Source organism: Lutjanus erythropterus, chromosome 2 (genome assembly GCF_056507025.1).
Source record: "Lutjanus erythropterus isolate fLutEry1 chromosome 2, fLutEry1.hap2, whole genome shotgun sequence".
NCBI classification, from domain to species: domain Eukaryota; kingdom Metazoa; phylum Chordata; class Actinopteri; order Lutjaniformes; family Lutjanidae; genus Lutjanus; species Lutjanus erythropterus.
The window spans coordinates 42,458,617-42,482,664 of record NC_139318.1 but is presented as its reverse complement, the minus strand read 5'-3'; the positions used below and the strand labels follow the sequence as shown (position 1 = coordinate 42,482,664).

The window sequence follows — 24,048 nt, the reverse complement described above, 5'->3', positions numbered from 1 at the left end:
CTACTAAGTTTGTCTGGCATCATGACATGAAACTGCAGTTCCTTGGTTGAAAAAGTGGTTGATCCAATGAGCATCGATGATGCTGTTGTCAAGCCTTGTCAAGCTGAACGTCATAAGCATTAACATAAATAACTACCAATGCAATCATCTTGGAGTTGGCCGACTCAATCTCGAGCTGTGCTCAGCTTTCAATAATGTCATGAAGCCCCCTTTTTATAGCATCAAATAACTAATTAAAACCAAACTTTCTGTAAAAATGAACACTTGAGCAAACATCAGCATGAAAAGAACTACCTAAAATGAGAGGAACCACATTTATTTGAAGTGTACTTCCACATTTCAGTTTGGCCCACGCCCCATCTGCTAAAATAAATGGAGCAAGGCCTATGATCTATTCTAGGGAGCAATGGAGATGTTCTGGGTTCACTTTAGAGGAGGTGTCGTGTTGTCCATGTTTATGCAGTATATATCGGAGAAATAACAATAATCTATCGAGGCCACTCTAAATCAATTAAAACAACCCAAAGCAGTGTTGATTCAAAACAACGTTAGATTGAAGCAGATATGTTGGTCTCTAATAGATTTCCATGAGACAACAGAGGTTTGATTTTCCCTAAATTGTGAGAGCGGAGGCAAGAAAACAGAGTGTAACATGTTGACAGTTCTGTCTGACAGTAACCAGTGCTGATTAGTCACTTAATTTATTAGTTCAGTAGTTTTAAGAGAAAATAATTCATTTTTGAAAACTGATTAATTGTCTTGTATGAAGCATGAAAGATCAACCATTCGCTGGTTCCAGCTTCTCAAATGCCTTTGGGTCTTTTGACGACAGTCGAGCTTAACAATATGAAGAGGTCAGTTTGTTTCTGGATTCTTTAATAGACGAAGTCTATTTTATGACCAGTTACTCTCCCATTTAGAACTGACTTAGACATTTTCAGATATCTCAGAGTTCTGGCCTATACCAATATTTCTTAAAAAAAACTTTGAACCCAGGGAAAAGACTTGAAAAACATTTAATTAGATTTCTGTTGTCTACTGGCAATGCTTGTTGTTCCTGAACACAACAAAAGAATAAAAAAAATAGAACAAGAAAATGTTAATAACAGGAGAGACTCTGGAAATTAATCCAAAGCATACTGCAGCAGATGGACTAAGGTAACAAACTTTATTCACTGACAAATGGTTCAGCACCAGATGCAGGTTCCTCAGAGTCAAACAGATCAGAGAATGTCTTTCATTCTCTTATATAATCTAATTTGAAAATCATTCAGCACAGGCTGGAAAAAAACAGGGAGAGGCCCAAGAAATTTTCCAAATCTCTCCTGTCACAAGATTGGACAGGTCTGCAGTTCCTTGTGAGATTGCTGAAGTGCATTTAAACTCTTCTTTCAAGGAAATGTTGATCTCGTGACTTAAACTACATGAATCCCAAGCACTTTTCATTTTGAAAATAGAACCTTATTTTTTGCATTTGAACGTAGAAAGCACCTTAAATAGTTTGTGAGTAAGTCCTTCAAACTTGAAAAAAGCCTCACACAGTTATCTACCACAATCATTTTGACCATTTCCACTTTCCTAATTCACTCACCCAGTGTCTGTCCGGCCAGCACCCTGCCGTTCTCCCCGATAACGGCCCCTCTGGCGTGCCTCTCGCTGGCGTACTGGACAAAAGCGTAGCCCTTGTGCACGGAGCAGCCCAGCACCCGGCCATACTTGGAGAAGATGCTCTCCACGTCCGACTTCTTCACCACCGCTGTGTTCAGGTTGCCGATAAACACCCGGGAGTTGATGGACTTTGGATCTGTCTTGTTGGTCACATTACTGGTCTGGACCTTCAGCGACATGCTGGAGCGACAGGCGAAGGAAGCAACTGAAGAATGGATGGATTGGGAGGGAGAGATGCGGAGAGATGTGGATCTGAAGAGAGTGAAAGAGAACACATAACTGGTCTTAGTCACAAGAGACAGATAAAGGAGACGTCAAGACCTTGGTGCATCGCTTCAAGTCGAACTTTTGTAAGAAGAGATGAGAAATAAAAACATGATAACAAAAGCCATGTTTCCACTTGACTAACTTTTGTCACCAGGTGCTTTTATTTTTTATTGATTTCATTTCCACTGTAGATAGCACCGCCCCAACCTTTGCAGGATTCTGAGGCGATTATCATGTGAAACTTCTGATATCATCATCAATGTGACACAAACACAGGAACAACAGAGAAAATCGAAGGCAAGGCGATTTGTCACAGTAATGACACAAACTTTGTTTCAGAAAAGGCTGAAGGCTGCAAGACAAAAGGTTGGTGGAAATAGTCAAATAAAGTAAAGGAAGATACTTTGTGATCCTCATAGTTGTAATTCAGTCAGCTGTAGCTCATTCTTTGGGCAGTTTTGGTGAGACCACATGGACCAGCAGGGAAATCAAAATAAAATTAATTCAAGGGTCTTGTAGCAGGTCATGCTGCACTTTACTGAAGGTTGTTGCTTCGTTTTTGAACTCATGCTAAAACCACCAATCTGCACAATATCTGTGATTGTTTTGCTTTGCTTTAACACCACAAATGAACTACAGTCCAAGACATACAGCTCTCAAGCAATGAATGTCACAGATTTCAATAATTCATTAACTACAATTAATGAAATTACAGCCTATAAAGTCATAATTTTCCAGTTCATAACATAAAAAAGTCGATAAAGTAATAACTGACACTGTTGGTTTGGAGTTACTTTTGACACACACTGAATAACTTATTACATTATGCACAAAAAGGTATTATGTTATTGGTATAATTCAGAAATTTCAGATAAAAAAAACTGCTGCATTATTAGTAGTTATTACATTAATGGTCGCTACTGGTTAACTACGTGCTAATCAGCACTGAAAGGACTGAGTTTCAAAGCAAATACACAATGCAACTGAAGTACCATCTTCACCTCTACTAGTACCTCGGTGAAAAACTGAGCGTTCCTCCAAATGAGGACTCTTCACAAAGCAGTCATCATACACAGCCCATACTCTCATTTTTCGGACTACTCAACTCATTACTAATAGAAGTTCTGCAGCTGAAAAGGACCGATCAGCTCCAGTCAAATCCAGATATCTCTTTGCATTAAAGCAAGATGGAAAACAACAACAACAACAACCGACAAGTTTGCTCTGATCAGGCGAGTTGCAGCAGACCAACCGCTGCTGCTTCATCGCATGAGACGAGCTCAATCGATCACAGCGCAGGATTTGAAAACCAAATTTACTTTTTATCCCCATTCTCGCTGTGTGCCGATTCCCTTCATCCATATAACTAATGAACACAAGCTGAGAGGACAAGAGGAGAAGGAAAAGACGGAGAAGTGAGAAGAGGAAAAAAGACAGTAAAAACTCAGTAATGACACAGGAGGCTGAATTAAATTCAACTTAACTGAATTAACACAATTAATTAAATTATATAACAAAAGTTATAAACTCATTAAATTACTTTTATACCCTAAGGTGTGAGACATATTAAAACTTAATAAATGTTAAATGACATTAGCTGACATCATTGTTTCCCAACCTTTAAACAGTATCTACTTGTTATCCTGCAAGTTCTGGTCTTAATGCTCATTTGAGATCGATTGATTTAAGGACTTTTTACAGGCTTGAAGAATTAGAAGTGTCCTGTAATTTGAGAGAAAAAGCAAAAACTAGATACAGGAAAACACTGAAATGTGTGAAATGTGTGTCTTTTTTTTCCCTTTAGCCCTTAAATGCATGCCTTGAGTCTAAAGCAACTATATTACACAAGAGGCATGTGACTGCACAACTATGGAGTGGTGTGCATAGTGTACAAAACTACACTGCAGTAACCAAAAGTGACTTTGGTTGTGATTATTGTGCTGACTAATGTGGATCTGGTAGGTGCAAATCTCTGGAAAGTTACATTTGCCTTAGATAGTACAATATAAACATGAAACATAGCATAATGGATAATAAATTACAAATAAAAACAATCATAAATAGCACCAAGCTATGGCTTAACCTGTGTTATGTAAGGTGCAGGTCACAAAAGACCATCCATGCATCTATGTCCATATCATCTCACTTATCACTTATCATCTTACTTATACAGACTGTTTGAAAATGAAGTGCAGCTACCCCAGGAACTTCTGAAAAAAGGAAGGAGTGGAGGGAGCGTGTTCACCCTGCTGCCCCCTGGCAAGAGATACAGAAGTATCCACTGCCCTACCATCAGAGTACAGAGAAGCTTCTTCCCCTCAGGCTGTGAGACTTAATTCAGCCTACGCCATAAGGATTGAAAAAAGGGGGACAGCATGACGTGTAGCGGGGCCCTGGCCCATGTTTGCCTTAGGCCCCAAAATGACTACATCTACCCCCGTACCAGCTACAAGGGGAACTACTGTTGCACATGGCACAGTTTTTAACAGTGGTTCAGGTGGAGTGTGAAGGTTTTTAACCCCTCAGAGGTAACAAAAAGCTGTTTTCTCCTGTAGTGCTAAAAGTGGATAAGTCTGATCTCACATAGAGGCTAAGCTAACAGTAGTCTGTCTCATTTTTTTTCTCTTATAACAGAATGATAATGTGTGCAAAAAGATCATTATGTCAAATTAAGGTAATGCTAACAATGTTAGCACCACAGAAGGCAAACTGAACTGACCCTATGCTTCAGAACCAGTGTTGGGTAAATTACTCAGGAAATGTGATAAGTTACTTTATATTTACTACTTTTACTACTATATTATATACTATATTACTATTATATTACTTTGCTTATTACTTGGTATCAAATATAATTAGTTATGTTACCTGTTATATTGCTATATTATGTCTGTGCCTTGTTGATGACCTTTTTTGCACTCCAAAGTTGAACTGCTGAACACCAGGAAAGCATTTGTTGTTATCTGTCCAGATGTTGGCTGTGATGGAAGGAAGGTCTGCCTCTCTGAGTGTGACCTTCATATTAGATTCCTTCACTCTGGAGGAGCCGAACCCAAAATAACAACAATAGCTCCACCTGTGGGAAGTCTACTTCTCTCCCTCTTCCTCATTCTTCATCCTTTCTTGAGCTTTTTGGGTAGAAGGTCACATGATCTGCCCTGACCTGCTGCAACTAACCCAAAGTTACTTGAAATAGTACCTGCAATATAATTACTGTTTTGGGAAATGTACTTGTATTGTAATATATTACTGTCCAACATTATCCAGAACACAGCAGGCAGAGTGGGATGATCTGAGGCAAGGAGCTGAACACTCAGATGAAGACCTCAGGCCAACTCTCAGATTTTCACAGACTGCTGTAAATCTTCAGGGGATTATGTCTCACTTGAAACATGTTTCATCTTTGCTTAATTTCCTACTTGAAATTCAGATAAACTTGGCATTTACTGAGAACTAAGTCATGCAAATGAGTGAATGACTCATCTAAACTACTGATGGTACAGTAGTGGGAGTCAAGTCTGACAGATGAGTCGGCAGAGAGAACAACTTGTGGTTTGTTGTTCTGTCAACAATACCACAAAGCAGAGGGGCTAACAGACGGCAGCACTGAGTATTGGATATAGCTGTTGGAAAAGTTACCATTTTCAAGTTTCTGGGCCCACACATCACATTTTCCTCTAGGTTTTTGGTGGGTGAAGATGGCTGTGTCTCTCAGAGCCGGGGACTTGAAACTTGACCTTCTTTACTTGGGTAAAAATAAGATTGTTAGCTACATTTTAAAAAAAGTTTGAATTTGAAATTTTGAAAGGAAAATGATCACCATTAGGTAACTTAAAAGTTAAACTAGGAGGGCGCCCCTATAGCTCAGTCGGTAGGGCGTGTGCACCATGTATTGAGGCTGTTAGTCCTCTGCAGCGGCTGCCGGTTTGAATCCCGCCTGTGGCTCATTTGCTGCGTGTCATCCCCTGTCTCTTCACCCCCCTTTCCTGTCATACCTTCAGCTGTCACTGTCAATAAAGGCGAAAATGCCCCAAAAAAAACCTTAAAAAAAAAAAAAAAAAAAAAAAAAAGTTAAACTAGGCGTGCTCCCAAGACTCGGTTGATGGAGCGTTTCTTTTCAGTAGAGGCCATGAAAATGAGTGGTGTCCAAATTGTTGTTTCAGACTCATCAGATGCTGTAATATTTGTTCAGTGTATATGGTAGTATCTACTTCTTTATATTAAACTGCATTTTAAAATTGTAATCTTGCTAATAATCCCAATATTTGCTAAATGTAACTGCAATCAGTAGCAGTAATTATTTTTTCAGTCTGAGACTCACTGTCCTTGGCTCATTTTCTGTGAAGAAAACACAGGAGACAACATTTTCAAAGAGTGAACACTGTGCACCCCCACTACACATTTATATTACATACATGATGTTCGGGTCCACTGGACCTGAGGGTGAAAAACCCACAGGATCACCCCTAGGACCAGCCCTTCAGCAGCCAGCCACAGGGCCAGCCCGTACACATAAGTCATGTATATACATCATCAGTATACTCTGTCCCTCCTGTGTTGGGCTGGCATGAATAGGCTTGTGTGTTTGTGTGTTCATTGAGGCTGATCTGTTGTGTAGACTGACAGGAATGTCTTCAATTTCAAATTGAGTTAAAAAAAAAAAACATCAATAGTGATGCAAAACCTTGTTTCATCTATATTTGTTCAGGATAAACATGTTTTCTCCACCCATATCTTGATTATATATTGATTATTACATTTTATCAGAAAAACAAATAGCACTGGATGATGTGAAAGGCAAATATTAACTGCCTACATTACTTGTAATGGAGGTAAGGTAAACATCATCAAGTATTTTTACATAAGTTGTCATGGCTGTATTGACTTAAAAACAAAATAATGCACTGAGTCCACCAGACCCCCAAACACTGGCTGAGTAATAAAAACATGAACACCATCCAAGGGTTAAACACAGCATTGCTGGGTTGCAGTCCTCTTCCTCTCTGCCTTTGCTGTTTCATCAGAGCAAATCTTGGCATGTTTCCGCTCCCTGTCAATCAGAGGAACAGTGTGAAACCACTGACAGGTCTGTGTATCGCCTCATGCACGAGAGCATGTGTGTGTGCATATGTGCACAACATAAAAAACAGGGACCCGGTCGTCAAAACACATCAAAACCTCCACAGGGAAACTTCAAACAAGAGGGAGAAACATACAGAGGGAGAGGCTTCCTCATAGTCATAACTAATTGCTTTGGTTAAGTCCTAGAAAATAACACTGGAGAATTAGCTTTCAAGCTGAAATGAACTCTGCACCAGCAGTTTCAGAGCAGTTTTAAGAGCAACACTAGGTTTTATTTTATTCCGTTTTAAGCCTCAGTTTCATTAAGTCACTGGAGAATCACTGTTCCTAACCATTTCTCTGTCCCTTTTTGCTGAGCAACTCTGAAACTGACACGGAATTGAACTCAAACAAAAGCACTTACGTAACTACTGTTGAACATCACAGCTCATCCCCACCCCCCCACTGCTGGAGGAAAAAGAGCAGAAACTCTGCAGAAACTACTACATACATACTAATTTGTATGCAGTTTGAAAAGCATCAAACATTCTCTGAATATCAAGATGTCATATTGAAGTGATTCATGGGTATCGAAATATGTGTACAGTGTGTGTCTACAAATGCAACCATGAAAATCTTGATTCGTTTGTGCTTCAGATCAGAACAAAAGGAGCAAATCCACAAAATTGCAGTCATCAGACAATGGATCTCAATGTACTTTTCTCTCTCTCTCTCTTGTCCCTTGTGTGCATATTGTCCTTGTCTCTCTCTCTTACCTGTGTGAATGTGCCTGGGCTTTGCTCAGGTGTGTTTGTGTATTCTATCCTCATTCCAGGTTTTCATGATGTAGAGGAGGCTGTGCGGCTCAGGTCGCTCAACATCTTATTGGACCCGTATTCTACAAAAATGTTAAAATCTGCTGATGAGTTTGTCATCAAGATTGTCCATACTGTAATTTTACCATGCTAGTCTATTCTGTACACACAACATCTATTGCATGTATGTCCATCTTCCAGGACAGGACAGTTTCTTCCATTTCGTCCCTTGTAAAGTTTTTCTGAATCCAGGCTCTAAGGACAGAAGGTGTTGGGTTTTTTTTTGTTTTGTTTTTGTTTGTTTGTGGCTTTTGTAGCTTTTTGCCTTTGCGTTATAGAGGAGGCTGAGGAGCAGACTGGAAAGAGAGGATGACAGACAGCAAAGGGCTGCAGGCTGGAATCATAGCAACTGATAACCTCAGTACAGTGTAAGTCAGTGTAAAGCCATCCCAGGCTGTTGATGCAGTAAGGTAGATGGATGGCTCACACAAACACAAAACCTCCAGCCGGGAGACCAGGGTTCATGCCTTGTGTGACGAGTTATTTAAAGTTATAAAGTACATAATGGCACGTGACTTTTGTGGTTATGATAACCCTGAACATGGTCTTATCCTATACCATGCATGCTGTTGTCTAAAATATCATATTAGGCTATTAGCAATGCTATTGTTAGCATTAAAATTACCTTCATTAAAACCACAGTAAGAGGACAAAACAGTTAAAAAGCAGACCCAGACCAAAAGTAAGTGGTAAAATGTCTGTCCGCATACTTCTGTCCATATAGTGTCCGTCTTTCTGTTCTCTTCTCTCTACCTCATTAGGAAAATCCAGCAGTGAGTCTGGATTCCAGGAGGGAAGAAATGTTGAGCACTGCTGACTGTGTGTGTGTGTGTGTGTGTGTGTGTGTTACAGGAATGAAGAGAGATTTGCTTTCAGACCTGCCTCTCAAGAAAAGTTAAAAGGTTAAAAAGTCAAGTTAAACCAACTTCCTCTGTGTGTGTGTGTGTGTGTGTCTGTGTGTGTCTGTGTGTGTGTGTGTGTGTGTGTGTGTGTGTGTGTGTGTGTGTGTGTGTGTGCGCGCGCGCGTGTGTGTGTGTGTGTGTGTGTGTTTGCGTGTACCTGTGTGTGCGTGTCTGTGATTTGAGGATCTCTGGTCCTTTCTACCCGACCTTCCCGGTGACATGGCAATCTTAAATTTGATTGGTCTACCTCTAATGAATCAAATTGAGCTGTGCCCCGTGGGACCTGTGTGTGTGTGTGTGTGTGTGTGTGTGTGTGTGTGTGTATTTCAGAAATTCACATTTAGTGAACAACAGAATAGTGTTGATCCAGCAAATCCTGTGTGTGTGTGAGTGTGTGGTGGTGAGTGAGATAAAGAGTAAAGATTTGTTTGAATGTTTGAATGTGTGTGTGATGGAAAAGCACACACACACACACACACACACACACACACACACACACACACACACACACACATACACACACACACACAGTCGTTTATGCATATATCCTTTCAAAACACACAAATTAAGGCTTTAGTGAGTCTTTTCCATAAAAATGAAGATTAATCTCGGATTATTTTTGTGATTATTGTTGGAAAATCAATGGAACTTTTATTAAACCAAGCAGAGTAACTCTGATCACTGATGCCATTTGACCAAACTGAAACTGGCAATTGAGTGGAATTTGACAGAAAATCTTCTGTACATCTCCAGCTAACACCACATCCCTGCAGGTACAGGATGGAGTTATCGCCTAAACATGGTGCAGACTTAAGTCAAGTCAAATTTAATTTATATAACATTAGCCCAAAATCACAAATCACAATTTGCCACTGGGTGCTTCTCTGGTTCATGTCATGTCACTGCACACCTGAGAGGGAGTGGCTAAAGGGTCACAGGTGATAAAGAGTTATGACAGTGCACTTGTGCAAGCTCAGAGGCTGACATATGACTGCAGCTTCTATTATAGTCATAGTTACATTTTAGCCACAGCTTAAAAGCACAAGATTAAGTTATTTGTCAAACAATATTTGCCAAACAGTGTGGTTAATCAACAGTGTCAGGAAATGACTCAGAAATATATGAAATTTCATAAAAATGTCAAAATGCACTGGAGTGGGTCTTTAAAATTATTAAGTGGGTGAATCTTCCTTTATGTATGGCCTCTACATTAGCATAAGAGGCGATACAAAGAGAATCTAAGCCACAGAATGAAAAGGCTCTCAGTAATAATCAGGCTTTACACCCAGATGAGTGTTACATGGTATGATTGTAAAGCAAAATGCACGATTTTGCATGGAAAACAGCCTTTGGTGGAAACAGGGAAACACTTCCTGTGGCTGTGCACTGACAAAGACGGCGGACCAAAACGTTCAAACCCAATGAGCTCATGCTCTATAAGCAAATTAGCTCTAAAAGCTTCCTCCTTTAGGGTGTCATGGTTTGATGATACATGCATACATTAGCATAAAACAGGATAAAGCTTGTAAGCCCTATAAATGAATCAGAGAGCTGACTTTGTGGTTTTAATGTAAATTTTAGCTTTTAAACTCAAATGAGCTTCACATCATGGTCATATTTATATCCCCAATTACCATCAGAAACCCCAAAAAATCTGTTAATGTAGTGTCTCTGAAAATGAAAAGTACTTGGAAGATAATATTTTAAGATAACCTGTCCATTCCAGTCCCAAATTCAATTCAAATGAGGGGATTTACCTCTGAAATTCTGTATGAAAGTCTAGACAAGTGGATAGGATAAGAAAGTACACTGCACTCTGTCAAACCGTGGAATCTGGAGGGTAGCACTGAAATATTTAGTAATTATATTTAGATAATTAAATGACTTTAAGTGTTTGGTTGCATATATAAAAAAAATACAAGTGCTTTTAAATTCTGGATTAATAAATTATCATTTTAATAATGATAAACAAAGCTCCTTGAATGTGCTGGTGTCAATATGTGAGGGATTTTGGTTGAATCAGAGGTCAACAACTGTCCTCTCAGAGCTGTCAGAGCAGTTAACATGTCTTAAAAAAGAAATCATTTAAAGCCAGAATAAGGAAATATCATTATACACTGGAAAATTTAATTTTACTTTTTATCAAATCTATATTTTCAATTTCATTGCAAATATAAGGAATTGATTTATAATAGTTGCTTTTTAAATCTGTAAATGTATTCAGTGATTGTAATTTAAGTGAGAAAACAGGCAACTTCTCAACTCTCGCCCTAACGCTTCCAAGTGGTATTAAACTTGGTGTGAAAATGTGCGGCGCAGTAACTTGGACTCATGCGTACGCACATGAACTGAAGAAAGGATATACTGCAACTCCGATTGCAGACGGATGAAAGACAAGAAAGAGTGTTTGAAATCAATCAAAATATTACCTCACACACATCACATATGAGGATTTCATTTGCAAAAATGGATAAACAGCAGTCTTACAATGAATAAACACGTTTGATATTCTGTGGAGTGAACACATACAGATGAAACACAATTTAGGATCATAAATACAAACAGATATATATTATAAGGTGGAAAAAATCTAATTTGTTCTGTAATCAGTAAACAATACGTGCATGTTCTGACACGTATTCTAATAAATAATAAGCTGAACAGCAAGACGAATTTCATTTACACTGATGCCTTTTTCAATGATCCAGTTGGGTGGATTACGAGGGAATAATTTCATATATTTTGTTTTGTAATGCGTTTATTTTTTTATGGGTTTTTTATGGCTTTCAGTTCAGACGCAGGTGCAGTGAGGTGCAGAGTGCACACAGCTGCAGCACCTCTGACCTGCTGGAACACACAGCAAATAAAAGAAAAAGTTTTTGTGAAAAAAAAATCCATAAATGTGGCGATGCGTTTGGTTTACTCTCATCTCAAACAGGGGGATACAGGTGACGCAGGCTACCTGAATCATCCTGTGCGTCTGGCACACTCTGATAGTCAGTTTCTCATCAAAAGAGCGAGGTGGCCTTAACGCTACCTGTGGCAAAAACACACACACTCGCACGGCCTGTGGCTCTGCAGTTCCTCGTCTATGCTTTTCTTTTCTGTCAGACCACTTCCCACTGAATTAATCTCGGCGAGTGTTCGAGTTTGTGAGGCGGCAGCATTCACAGCGTCCACCACAGGCTGCCACTCTGATGCTGTTTTGGCATCTGTAATGTCCGCAGTGTGTCCACCACACAACATATTTTCCTTGTCTCAACCGCTGCATCAAAAATGTTCTTTTCATTCTGCGTTTGCCACAACTGTCCTCACAGTCAGTGTGAATGAATATTAATTTGAGGCTTTTCACTGATCATTAATATGCATGTTGTCTGCAAAAGATGTGCCACATTTCAAGTTGACTGTGATTTATAAAGGAAAACCTGAATGGGATGTGCCTACGCTTTGTTTTATAAATCATGTGATTCATCTGTACGCCATCTTTAAAGGTGAGTCCTAAGCATAGTTGTATAAATGAGGCCCCACATCACTTCTTGTTTCCTTGGAGTCTCGCTCCATGGAGTAATGATCAACACAACTTTGAAAATAAGAGAAAAAAGAAGCATGTTCACTTCTGAGGCAAACTGAAAGCTAATATAATGATGTGCATTTTGAAGTTTGAGTAACGTTAGACTCCTGCTTTGCACAAACATGTAACTACAGCAGGGGCGTCAGCGTGGAGGGATGAGTAACGTTAGAGGAAAACATCAGGAGGAACAGCGTGAATTTGTTCTGTAATTCAGTCCATAATGGAGACATCATTTTCCCAGGAAAAATCGTGCCCAGTGGCAGACAGATTTGCATAGTGAAAGCGAGGCTGATGGGGAACCAATCTAAACGCAGATGGTGTCATTATTCTGTTCTATAATGTCACCATTCTACACTGTGCAATCAACACTTACTCCATAATGATAAGTTAAACCAAAGAAAACCTTTTTTTTCCACTATAAACTAAAACTTTGCGATTCTTTGCTGTATTTTGTCTCTGTTACAAAATATACCTTCATCACTTTTTGTACATCGCTGGTTGGCCTGACACAGTGACCTGACCTGATGCCCTGATTCCTGATAGCAGCAACCAGCTGAGGTGCCTACGAGCACATCACCAAAACCCTGACAGTTAAACCTGACCTCGTGCTCCCTCCCGCACAGATCGATGAAGTTAACCAAAATCACCCACCTGCTCCCTGCTGCGCGTAAGATTAGCATTCAGCACTCCAGGTCCAGCGATTCACATCCGTTACCATTTCTACCTTCAGAGTCCTGCTTTGAGAAGAGAAGTAGCAGCTTCATGGGCCCAGTTTTACTCTCAAATGAGCTTTATTTCCAGGAATTTAACTTGAACTAAATTTCACACATACCCCTCTGCAGGCAGCCTCTGTATGTGTGGGATTAGCAATTAAAGCTAACTGCATAAGGGACTATGCTGTGATTATACAGATTATACAAATGCTGTCTTCAGGCACTGCTGGAAATATGACAATTATGACTTGAACACACCATGACAGAATTAACATGACACAGAGTTCATACAAGTCAGAGAAGAAACTGATTTTCACACTGATCATTTAAATTCCTGATGCTCAAATTGGTGCTTTGTATTGATTTTTCATATTAAAACAAAAACTTTTCAAAAACTATTTTGCATGAAAAATGTAAAAATAATTTAACATAAGACAAAATGATTCTGCGTGGGAGTTTTCTTAGCTGATGGTAACAGTATTCCAGACACGTTTGACAGTCGGCTTTCTTCACATTTTCCTATTTTGTTTTGTTGTGTGAGCACAAACATAATTTGTCTTGTGCTGTTTATGTTCTTAAAGACAAAATTTTCCCAAAAAACAATAGACTCATAAAAAATAATCCCTCTCAATGATCACCCTCAACCCAGTAGAAGTGTGTGGCAGCACCTGCATCCACACTCCACACTCCGCCTGTAGCTTCTTATTTTTGCATTGTTTTGCTGTGTTTAGGGCATTTTACAAACCAGCAATCAAATATTTTTTTTCTGGCTTCACAAACAGCAACTGACAAATCCTACTTAATATGCCTTTAAGTTAAGCATCTGCAAAACAAATTCCTTATTAGTGTCAAGTAAAGTTGGGTAAATATTACACAGATTATGAAGAAGAGGCAAATGCACACACACACACTGTGCTGGAAGGGTTACGTTACTGAGCTGTAAAAGTACATGACCTCAGCATTATTCAGATTAGGTTTATAAGAAAAACCTCTTCAAGGCTTGCATGTGAACATACAGTATGGTCTGATATTTTACATATCAGAGGAGAGATTTGGCTACAAACAGCATCATCCTACACTTTCCTGCTTTCTGGTTGCATCTCTCTGTTGCTTTAGTATGCTAATGTTTAATTTATCCCTGTCTGTATCTTTTACATACTGCCTGCTGGATATAAGATTTTATATTACAATTTAGATCAGTTTTGTGTTGAAGTGCACATTGTGTTATTCAGAGCTGTTAGTTTGAAATCATGTCTACCATCATTAATATGCTAAAACATATTAAACTAGAAGAGTGCGCTAAGTAGAGCGCACATCTCCATCAGGCAACAGATGGTGAAGCACCTACTGCAATGCCACCACAACTGCCAGGTGCAACTAGCGGAGATTTGTAAAGTTCTGCTAACATTAACAACCTCCACATACGTAAAAAAAAAAAAAAACAGAGGTCAGCTGTAAATGGTCTATGAAACAGAGCAGTCAAAAAATAGAACTGCTGCCTCGCTCTCTCACTGTTCTCTGCATAGGACAAAAATACAAATTTTTACAGCCATCGTTCATGTCGTAAGGGGGAGAATACGTAATACAGCTTCAACTCGCTTTGTCAAAAACATTTGCCTTGCTGTTTCTAAAGGTTGATAACCGATAACTATCACGCTCAAGTATAATCCTCAAAGGCATTTGAACTGTTGGAAACAACTTGCTGAGGCAAAGGAGGCATGTTGAAGAAAAGCAGGTTCATCATGAAAGTAATTTCTATCATAATTTGAAATAACTATTACAGTATACAGTAACAATAAAATCTTGTAAAAAATATTTGGAAGTTTAAGGTCGTGCTGCACATCACTGAACCTGCTGTATCAGTTTATCGTCTTCAGTGACAACATAAAATACCTGATTACGAAGAGACTGCAACTGGACCTTGTGTGTAGGAATCAACATTAACCATGGCCCGTAGTCTCAAAAAGTTACCCTGTGGCCACTAAATATTCCATGTAGGCCTCCTGTGGCCACCAAGTTCTATCCTCATACTAACTCAACATTACATTTCCACAAACATCCCAATTCCTTTGTCTCTTTTTGTTCCTTTAGTAAGACCCCAAGCAACCAAAGGCCCCATAAAATGCTACATAAACTTGCATTATGGAAGTTGTTTATTTTTTTTTGTTTTTTTTTGTTTAACTTTTTGATAATTAATGATGTTTTTTCTGAAAAGCCTTACACTAAAACAGCACAATGCTTAATTCATGAGTCTCTCATGGCCTCTCCACCACATTGGACTAGTCCATGATCTTGTTGTACATCACTGGAAATGATTCAGAAAGACAGTCGCAAAATTGTGTAAACAAATGGCTCAGTGTGGTGTACAAAAATGTTAAAAAAAAGGGAACCCCCTACCTAAGTGTGAGGATACTAAGACACCACCCACTCCAGCAACAGCCTGTTCACCCTGCAACCGCCCGGAAAGAGATACAGAAGTATTCACTGCTGTACCACCAGACTACAGACCAGCTTTTTTCCCTCAGGCTGTAAGACTCCTAAAGTCATCTTCCACACTCCACTATAAATAAAAGCCTAATTTTATGATTTATTATTGAAGATTGAAAAAGGGGGAGAACAACAGATGTGGATGGCCTCATGCCTGTGTTTTCTTTACGTCCTATAATGACTAAATCTATCCCTGGCAGAAACACAAAAAGTGGACTACGGAAAACCAAAATGAAAATTTATGAATGAATGGAATGAGGAGTTGAAGTGGCTAAAACATGACACATCCAAGGATGTTATGAACTGTGGTGTGGGCCACCATTTTCTTCCACTCACCGAGAAGTCTAGCTTGTTTTTCAGCAGAAACAACAACGACTTCAGGCAACACCACATCACAGTTTTATGGGAAAAGTGGACAACACAGCTATTACAGTTAAAAAAGACTATGTTCACTTGCATTAAATTGCCTTTTCTGTATTGTTTTCACATAAATTAACATTTTGGCCACCAAAAATATACTCTGGACCACCAATTCAGGGGTTTGGTGGCCCACATATTAGAGTCTATAGCTAATATGTCATGTATAATATCACACATGCAGAAAGAGGATCAAAAAGAAGCATTTCTCAGTGATAAAATAAAGGGATAATTGATCTCTCCAAGACGAAAGCAAAACAAACTGCTGTTTAAACTGTTTTAACTCCATTTCACTGACTTCTGCGCCACTCCAAATTAATAGACACATTTTTCAAACACACCAGAATTAGTTTCAAACAAACAAACAGTTTAAAAGAATATGAAATGATCAACAGTTTTGATTGCAAATAATCATCCAACCAAATACTGACACTGTGCCACAGTGAAGGGCTGGAAAAAGAAGAGAGGGGTGCTGTCGGGAGGATTTTGGAGAGCAGTGTGGGTGAGCTGAGAGGGGCCGTGTGGCTCAGCGGGGAGACGATAATGTGAAGTACATCATAAAAAGTCGAGTTTTCAGCCTGGAAGACAAGAAGTGACTCCGCCCTGAGAGAGAGAAGGTCATTCCACCACAGAGGAGCCGGCAGGGAGAAACACTTCATAATAATAAATAGAACAGACGAGACAGCAGTAGCTTTGGGATTAGAGTCACTTCCATGAACTTTGCTTACAACACAAGGTGGTAATACTGTTATAGAGCGAATCACTGCAGGCTTGCAGTCAATATTCCCACAGCCAGTAACGCTGATGTTATATCACTAAGAATCTGATTTATTCACATACAACGCTGACCTTTAAAACTATAAGATAGCTTCTACTCCACATCCTCAGGGGTTTGGATTAAAAAGAGAACAAGTTTCACTTTCTCTATAAGCAAGACCTGGCCTGACCTGATAATGAAAACACTAAAAAACAAGCTCCACACAAGTGTAAGCATGAATTTGTAATATGAGAACATATTTTGTAAGCATACGTTTAAACATCTTGATGTCCAGACATAAGTCAAGTTATTTTAATATTCTGATTTACACCTAGTATTTACTTAAGTTGGTATTCTGGTATCAGATATTACAGCTAGTTGGCACTGTTGCAGTGCTGGTAGTTGGTGGGTGAAGTGAAGAGGAAGGAGAGAGATTTGACTCAGAATGGAGGCTGGGGAATGAGTTGACTGAGCTGCGTCTGGACTTCACTAAAGCTATGAGTAAAACCCAGAACATGTTGGATTGATTTATTTATTTTCACACACCCAAATTGCTCACAAGTGGCAGACTTGCAGTAATTAATTAAAAAATATGAATATTAAATTTAAAAAGACCCTGAAAATGAAAAAGTGTTGTAGAGTGATAAAAAAAAACACAACACAAAAAAGGTTTTAGTGACAAAATCAATGCATTTCATTTCCACACGTGCAAGAACTCCTACAACGGCCTGCTGCTCATTAATGGATAAAAACCAAACAAACTCTTTTCTGAACAGTTACTGCTCTAAAATACAAACACCTATGGGATCTGTTCTGAGCTGATGTCATACTTTATGGCCAGGAAGCCAAGAATCACCTCCAAGACACATCTTATTTGCAAGCCACCTGCCAAATTAACAGTATACACCAACAAGACAAACCAGTCACCAATGGGTCATTTTAGTGCACAATTTTACACCATTTTGCAGTTTGGTTTAACTTTTCCATAATTAATTCCGTCTGACTGGAGATTGTCAAGAACACAGCTTTCTGCAACAGATGGTGCAATTTTTTAGTTTGTGCTGGTCTGACTCACAGGATGTAGAATGTGGGTATAAAGCCTTCCATTCACCACCTATGTCAGGCAGCATCGACTGTCACACTGAAAATAGCAAGTAGTCACTAACTGTATGAATGTAAACAAGACAGGGGCTGTTCCCTTGCCTTTTGTTGGGATTAAGCCATTTAAATGCCAGGGTTCACTTCCTCACATGCAAATGTTCCACCAAAGCGAGTTACACTAACCTTGTTTTCCAGGGGTACCGTTGCAGTATTCTTGGCTTTGCGCTGCCCAAGATGAGCGTTATCAGTCAAAAGGAATACAAACCAAAGGATAATGTTTGGAGCCAGACCTTTCTTCAGTGTTATGGAAATACAGTAGGTGTAGTTATGCAAGGCTACATCTGTCTGACCATAATTGTGTGCATGTATGAAGTGTCTGCCTATGTCTGCATGAACTATGCTCCCCAACATTTATGACAGTATGGACAAACAGTGGACATGTTCAACTCTATGTAGACATTCAACAAACGTGTCTATGTGTGTTTTTGGATTTTGTCCACACATTTAGATGTACCTTTTATGTATCTACTGGATTTATCAATTAATGCATCAGTCTTTCTATGACAGTTATAATAAGGAGGTCTCTTTTTAACAAATTCAAAGACACAATAATATATCACCACTGTTTTAGCCTCTCTTCATCACTCTTGAATAGAAGTCAGCTGCTGAGTTAATGTTAGGATTTTACTGATCATATTTAAAGCACTTCGTGGACTGGCTCCCAGCCATCTGGCTGAAACGCTGCTCGCCTGTGAACCTGAGTGCGGCCTCAGATCATCAGGCAGAGTTCTCAAATCCTGGTTCAAGATAAAAGGTGACCAGGATTTTGCTGCCCTGAGGCTCTGGAACTCACTACCAAGTGAGTACCCAAGGCTCGCATACTCAGCTGCATCTTTGAAATCATTCTTAAGGAAATCAAATAATGTTTCAAATAAAGTTAGTCGTAATATTTATTAGTGGCAGTAGTTTTAATCTCCATTCAATATTTATTCATCTATCTATGGGGGGTGGGTGCAAGGACAAACACGACAGTCTACTGCAATCCAAAGCAATTTCCTTGTAATAAGTCCTGCATTAGGAAAGCTTATAATATTTTTCTGCTGGTACTGTGTGAGAGCTGTGCTTTCAACTCTATGTCAATTTTTGAGACTGTAGTTAATACTGGAGTTGTATTGAATTATGCAGGTGTTTATGTTACCATGTCATCCTACTGTATTTGGGAGGACTGTGTTACAGATTTTAGACATCATTAATGATTGTCAACCTCTTGCACGGTGAGGCCAGCTAGCAGCTGGTTTGGAGCAGCTCTCACTTGGATTCACCCCATCAGTGCTCTGTGTGTGTGAAAAGAAGACATGTAACATTTTGGCCATTCAGCGCAGCTGTACAGAGGAGGACTGATCTGAATTGCCAAGAACATGGCCCTGTTCAACACCCTGTTCAGTCAACGGTGTGTGTGTGTGTGTGTGTGAGAGAGAGAGAGATGGGAGGAAAGAAAGGGGAGTCAATGTGTTTGGCAGAGATAACAAGACAGACCTGGACTAATGTGGTACAACAAGGAAATAATTTTCTTCTCCAACAAAATGAGAAATTAGAGAGAGAGGAAATCTAATTTAAAGTCACAGGGCAATTTGTTTTCAGTTGTGTTCAGTAGTGTTAGTTTGTGATGTTGGATATTTGACCTTCAGTTAGACTGGCAATTACTAATTTCTCTCTCTCTCTCTCTCTCAAAACACACAACAGTTTGTGTTTGACAGTGCTACCGTGCACAAAGCAATATCCATTGAGAAAATTTTCCACAGTTTGGTTGGACAAACTCGATGGGCCTGTACAGAGCCCTGACCCCAACCCTATTCAATGCTTTTGGAAGCATCGACTGTGAGCCAGGTCTTATTGCCTAACATCAGTGTTGGATCTCACTAACGCTCCTGTGGCTGAATGGGAGCAAATCCCTGCAGCCAAAATCTGGTGGAAAACTGAAATAAAAGCAGTAGAGACGTAGGCCATGTAGTGAATATCTCCTAGACTTTAACCCTTACTTTAAAGTTACTACAGGGAACTTTAATACTGTGTTGATTTTGGAGGGGCCTGTGAACAAAAACAGTAGTAGTTTCTTCACTATAACCACAAAATGTAACATCAATTTTTTTGTTTGCTTATAAGAAGCATCATAATTAAATTGAGACTGTTTCATTGCTTGTTACAAACTCCTTATACCTTTTCTAATCTAATTCTAACCTTGACTAAACCAAGTCTCAACCCTCAAACAGCCTCTTAAAACACCTGGGTATGATGTCACAGTTCCACATAAACATTTGATGAATATTTCAGTGACTAGAGATCAAGTGAATTCACATCACTCAGGAGCATCAGCTCAAGGACAGCACATGTGTAGGTGTGTATGTGAAATAATGCATATATTCATGCCACACATTAAACTTTCACACACCGACACACAGAGCGCCCCTTTGTTGCTACTTGAAATTCTTTTAAACCCTCATTTCCACTCTGATCCATTCATGTTGTTGAAGAACCTTTCTGACACACACACACACACACACACACACACACACACACACACACACACACTCATAGAATTATTGCTTGAGGTAACAGCTGTAGCAAAAGGATAAACTCAGATCCATGAAACACGCACACACGCACACACACACACACACACACACACATTCGGGTTCTTGGCTCGATGCATAACTGAAGAGTCAAGCTGGAAGCCCCCGAGCAAGGCTGCAGGCTGGGCTTGCACACACACACACACGCTCGCACACAAACACACGACAGTCCTCGCATAACACACAAATCCACATGGAAATTCACAAACAAACACATATGAAAAGCACTGCCATCAAGACTCTGACTCAAGGAACTCAGATTGGAAATGATAAGAGAACAAACACATGGACGCTAGATAGAAACTCCCCCTCTCTTTCTCTGACACGCACACCCACACACACCCACACACACCCACACACATCCACACACATCCACACACACACAACAAGGTGAATAATGGTTTAGCGCTTGGATTAGATAATGATAATGAATAGGCCCTCTTACCTGGCAAAACCACAATGATGATGATGATAAATGTGTGTGTGAGCATGTGAAGGTGGTGCCACCAAACAGGAAACAGTCCTGCAGTTTTCCAGGGTGGGACTTAACATTAGACAAATGTCGACAATTGCCTTAGGCCACTTGCTACCACGGGACCCATAAAATTATGTTTAAGTTATTCATTTATTTATTCAACTTTCCACTTATTAAGTGTGTTTGGTCTAAAAATCAATACACTTAAATAGCATCACAATGCTTAATTCACTCTAAAACCAACTAAGTTGAAAATACTAGACCGATTGTAAGCAGACCAATAAAAGTAAAAAGTAGACCAATTGGTAGAGGTATTGAACCAGCAACTCTATTGGTTGAGGACTGCAACTGACAACTATATTCATCATCAAATGCTCTATTATTTTCACTCTGAATCATGTACTTTATTAAATGCCAGGAAAATCCTTGTATATAAAAAAAAGCCAAACAATTTGACATTTCCCAAAGACTATTCATCTACAATGAGCGTCTCTGAGCCTCCTGATTAACTTGGACTTCTCCATGGTCTTATTGTGCATCAGTGGAAACGAAATGAGGTGCAGCTACCCCAGAACTGCTGATAAAAGGAGGAAGTTGGAGGGTGCTGTTGCCATCCTGGCAAGAGATACATAAGTATCTACTGCTGTACCGCCACACTACAGAGCAGGTATTGAATTGCCTTTTTATCTTTCCATATGTTCCTTTCACATTTTGTTTTGATGCATTTTATGCTTTATGTAAAAGCACTTTTTGAATTGCTTTGATGTTAAAATGTGCTATACCTCTTTCCTCGCCTAGAATAGATGCTCTTCTGGTATGGCTTTTTTCTTTTGGGTTCAACTTTTAGATAAATAAATTCTCAAGTAAAAGCTGATATTATTATTAGTATGCAGTGTAAGTTGACCTGATGTTTTCAGAATCAGTTTAGGAAAAAAAAAAGTTGTCTTGTGGCTTGTGCACCATATCTGTGGCCCTTTTTCTGTCTCTACCTCTGTCTTTTTCCATATCTTTTGCTCAGTTGGTCTCTCTCTCTAGTCCTGTTTTTATCTGCTCCCTCCTCGACGTCACCTCGCTCTCTCCTCTCCCTGGCAGATCAGTGCGGTGCCAGTCGAGTGTTGCAACTTCAAGTCCCTGCAGCCTACAAGTCATATTCATGTATTATCACTGAGATTTGGTGAACTGAGCAGAGAAATGTGGCTTTAGAGTCCAGAGCAAGAGAGAAGAAGGAAGTGAAGTCCATCTGTTACTATAGTAACAGTTTGTAGTTAGCATGTGTCTCTATAGAAACAGGGCTGAGTGAGTGATATAAATCAACTATAAATACAAAGTGCAGTCAAGATTCTTTAACCCATATTTTAATATTAGAGCCAGAGTCACATAACTTTAACAAGTCTTCATGTCAAAACTGCATACAAGTCTCTGACCTCCATTTTCTGCTCACATCAATGTGGTCCTGGTTAAAAGAAACCAATGGACAATAATACATTACTAATAATGTAACACTACTCTACTAATGCTAAAAAAGGACAATCAATATCTGCTTGTTGGTTATATAGACTACATTAATGTCATTCACATTTTTGTACCCTTTTTTGATACTGGGTTAATAACTAGGGCCCGAGCATCGAACTATGCAAGGATCCTATTGGATTTGCCTGGATTATTACTTTATATCTTCTTCTTCTCTATGTTCAGTCACATTTTTGAGGGGCTAAATGTGGTTGACGACACATGAAACTTGGCACACGCATTAGTCATGATGGAAAATTTGGGTACACACATGTATCATGCCAACACACATGAAAAAGTCTCTTAGACCCAACACCTAAATCCAACGGGAAGTTGGCTATTTTGAATTTCGTGGTCAATTCTGGGGCAAGCATCAATTTTGTCAACTTCCACGCATTGTATTTTAACGAACTCCTCCCACAGAATCAATCATAACGACTTCAAAACCGCTGTGTACCATGTAGACTACTTTGTGATCAAAAGTTATTAAAAATTTTTGTATTCGTTGAGCTTTGATTTCTCGCCATGAAACACAAAATTGCTATAACTTTGTTGTTAATGGTCCAATCTGCACTTCACATGTGCGATAAGAGTCCCGCCCTGAACACATCTACATGACAATCAGGAGTCATAGTCATAGTCATAGTGCCATCTAGTGGAGACAGGAAACGAATGCCTTCCTGCAGTGTCTAAAGGGCATGAAAATTCAACTCCTTGTCTACCAGTGTGCGTCTGGCATCATGGTTGCGGCTGCAGCACACCTCGGTGGATGCAGGGCTGTGAGGGCCTGTCCAATGCTGCTTGCAGCTTTAATTGAGCTTTTACGTTTCTTACAAAAATGCCACAATTAATTCCGCAAACCAATCATAAAAAAATCCATGATGTCAGCTGTCTCACTCAAACAGGTGCAACAAAACCTCTCTGCTCCTAATCTGCCTCTTTGAGTCTGTGTCAACTCAACAACAGGGAACTGAAGCCGTAATATATCGTTACACACTCCTGACAAAAACAGTCATTTTGCCTCACAGCACACAGGAGCTGCTGCTCTACCGCTGCCTTGATCCTCAGCGAGTAAAGTTCATTTGGATACAACCAAACATTTAAACACCAAAGTCACACAATATCACAAACAAACAAACCAGTCGAGGGATCTGTTGGGCAAGGTGCAGTTATTGTTTGTGACTATGAAGTCTGGTGGATTTGAGGTATTGTTATGTATTAATCTACAAATTCATGTAAATAAATGCATAGCCTCTTACAGAAAATGGCAGATGCTTAAATAGTGCAGAACAAAACATTACAATAAAGTTATTTAACATAACTTAGACACTTCTGCAGTCTGACAAAGGTGTAGGATGAAGCTACACCTTATAACACCTACCATTTTAACAGCACATCATATTTAGCAGTCAACAACAAAACAAAACCTTTTTTAATGTGATACTTCAAAATGCATATAAAAATACACTGATGGAAATGTGAACATGACGACTGACGTGGTTTAAAGTAAGAAAAGTCCCAAAGAAACAAGTCATCGCAAAGAGACAAAGCAACACTTCCCAGTTTCAGATTTGGGAGATTTGTGAAAATAAATTTATTGCATAATTTGAGGGCA

The 24,048-nt window shown here is 39.4% G+C and overlaps 1 protein-coding gene across 1 annotated transcript in view; it reads right to left on the bottom strand.

Moving 5' to 3' along the window:
• The window catches only part of raly (RALY heterogeneous nuclear ribonucleoprotein), a 172,278-nt gene that overhangs the window by 69,568 nt on the left and 78,662 nt on the right, over nucleotides 1–24,048 (bottom strand). Inside the window, exon 2 of the mRNA XM_084745861.1 lies at nucleotides 1,592–1,920. Within this exon, the coding sequence (XP_084601987.1) occupies nucleotides 1,592–1,847 (256 nt within the window). The 5' untranslated portion in view covers nucleotides 1,848–1,920. The remainder of the gene's footprint in view (nucleotides 1–1,591; nucleotides 1,921–24,048) is intronic.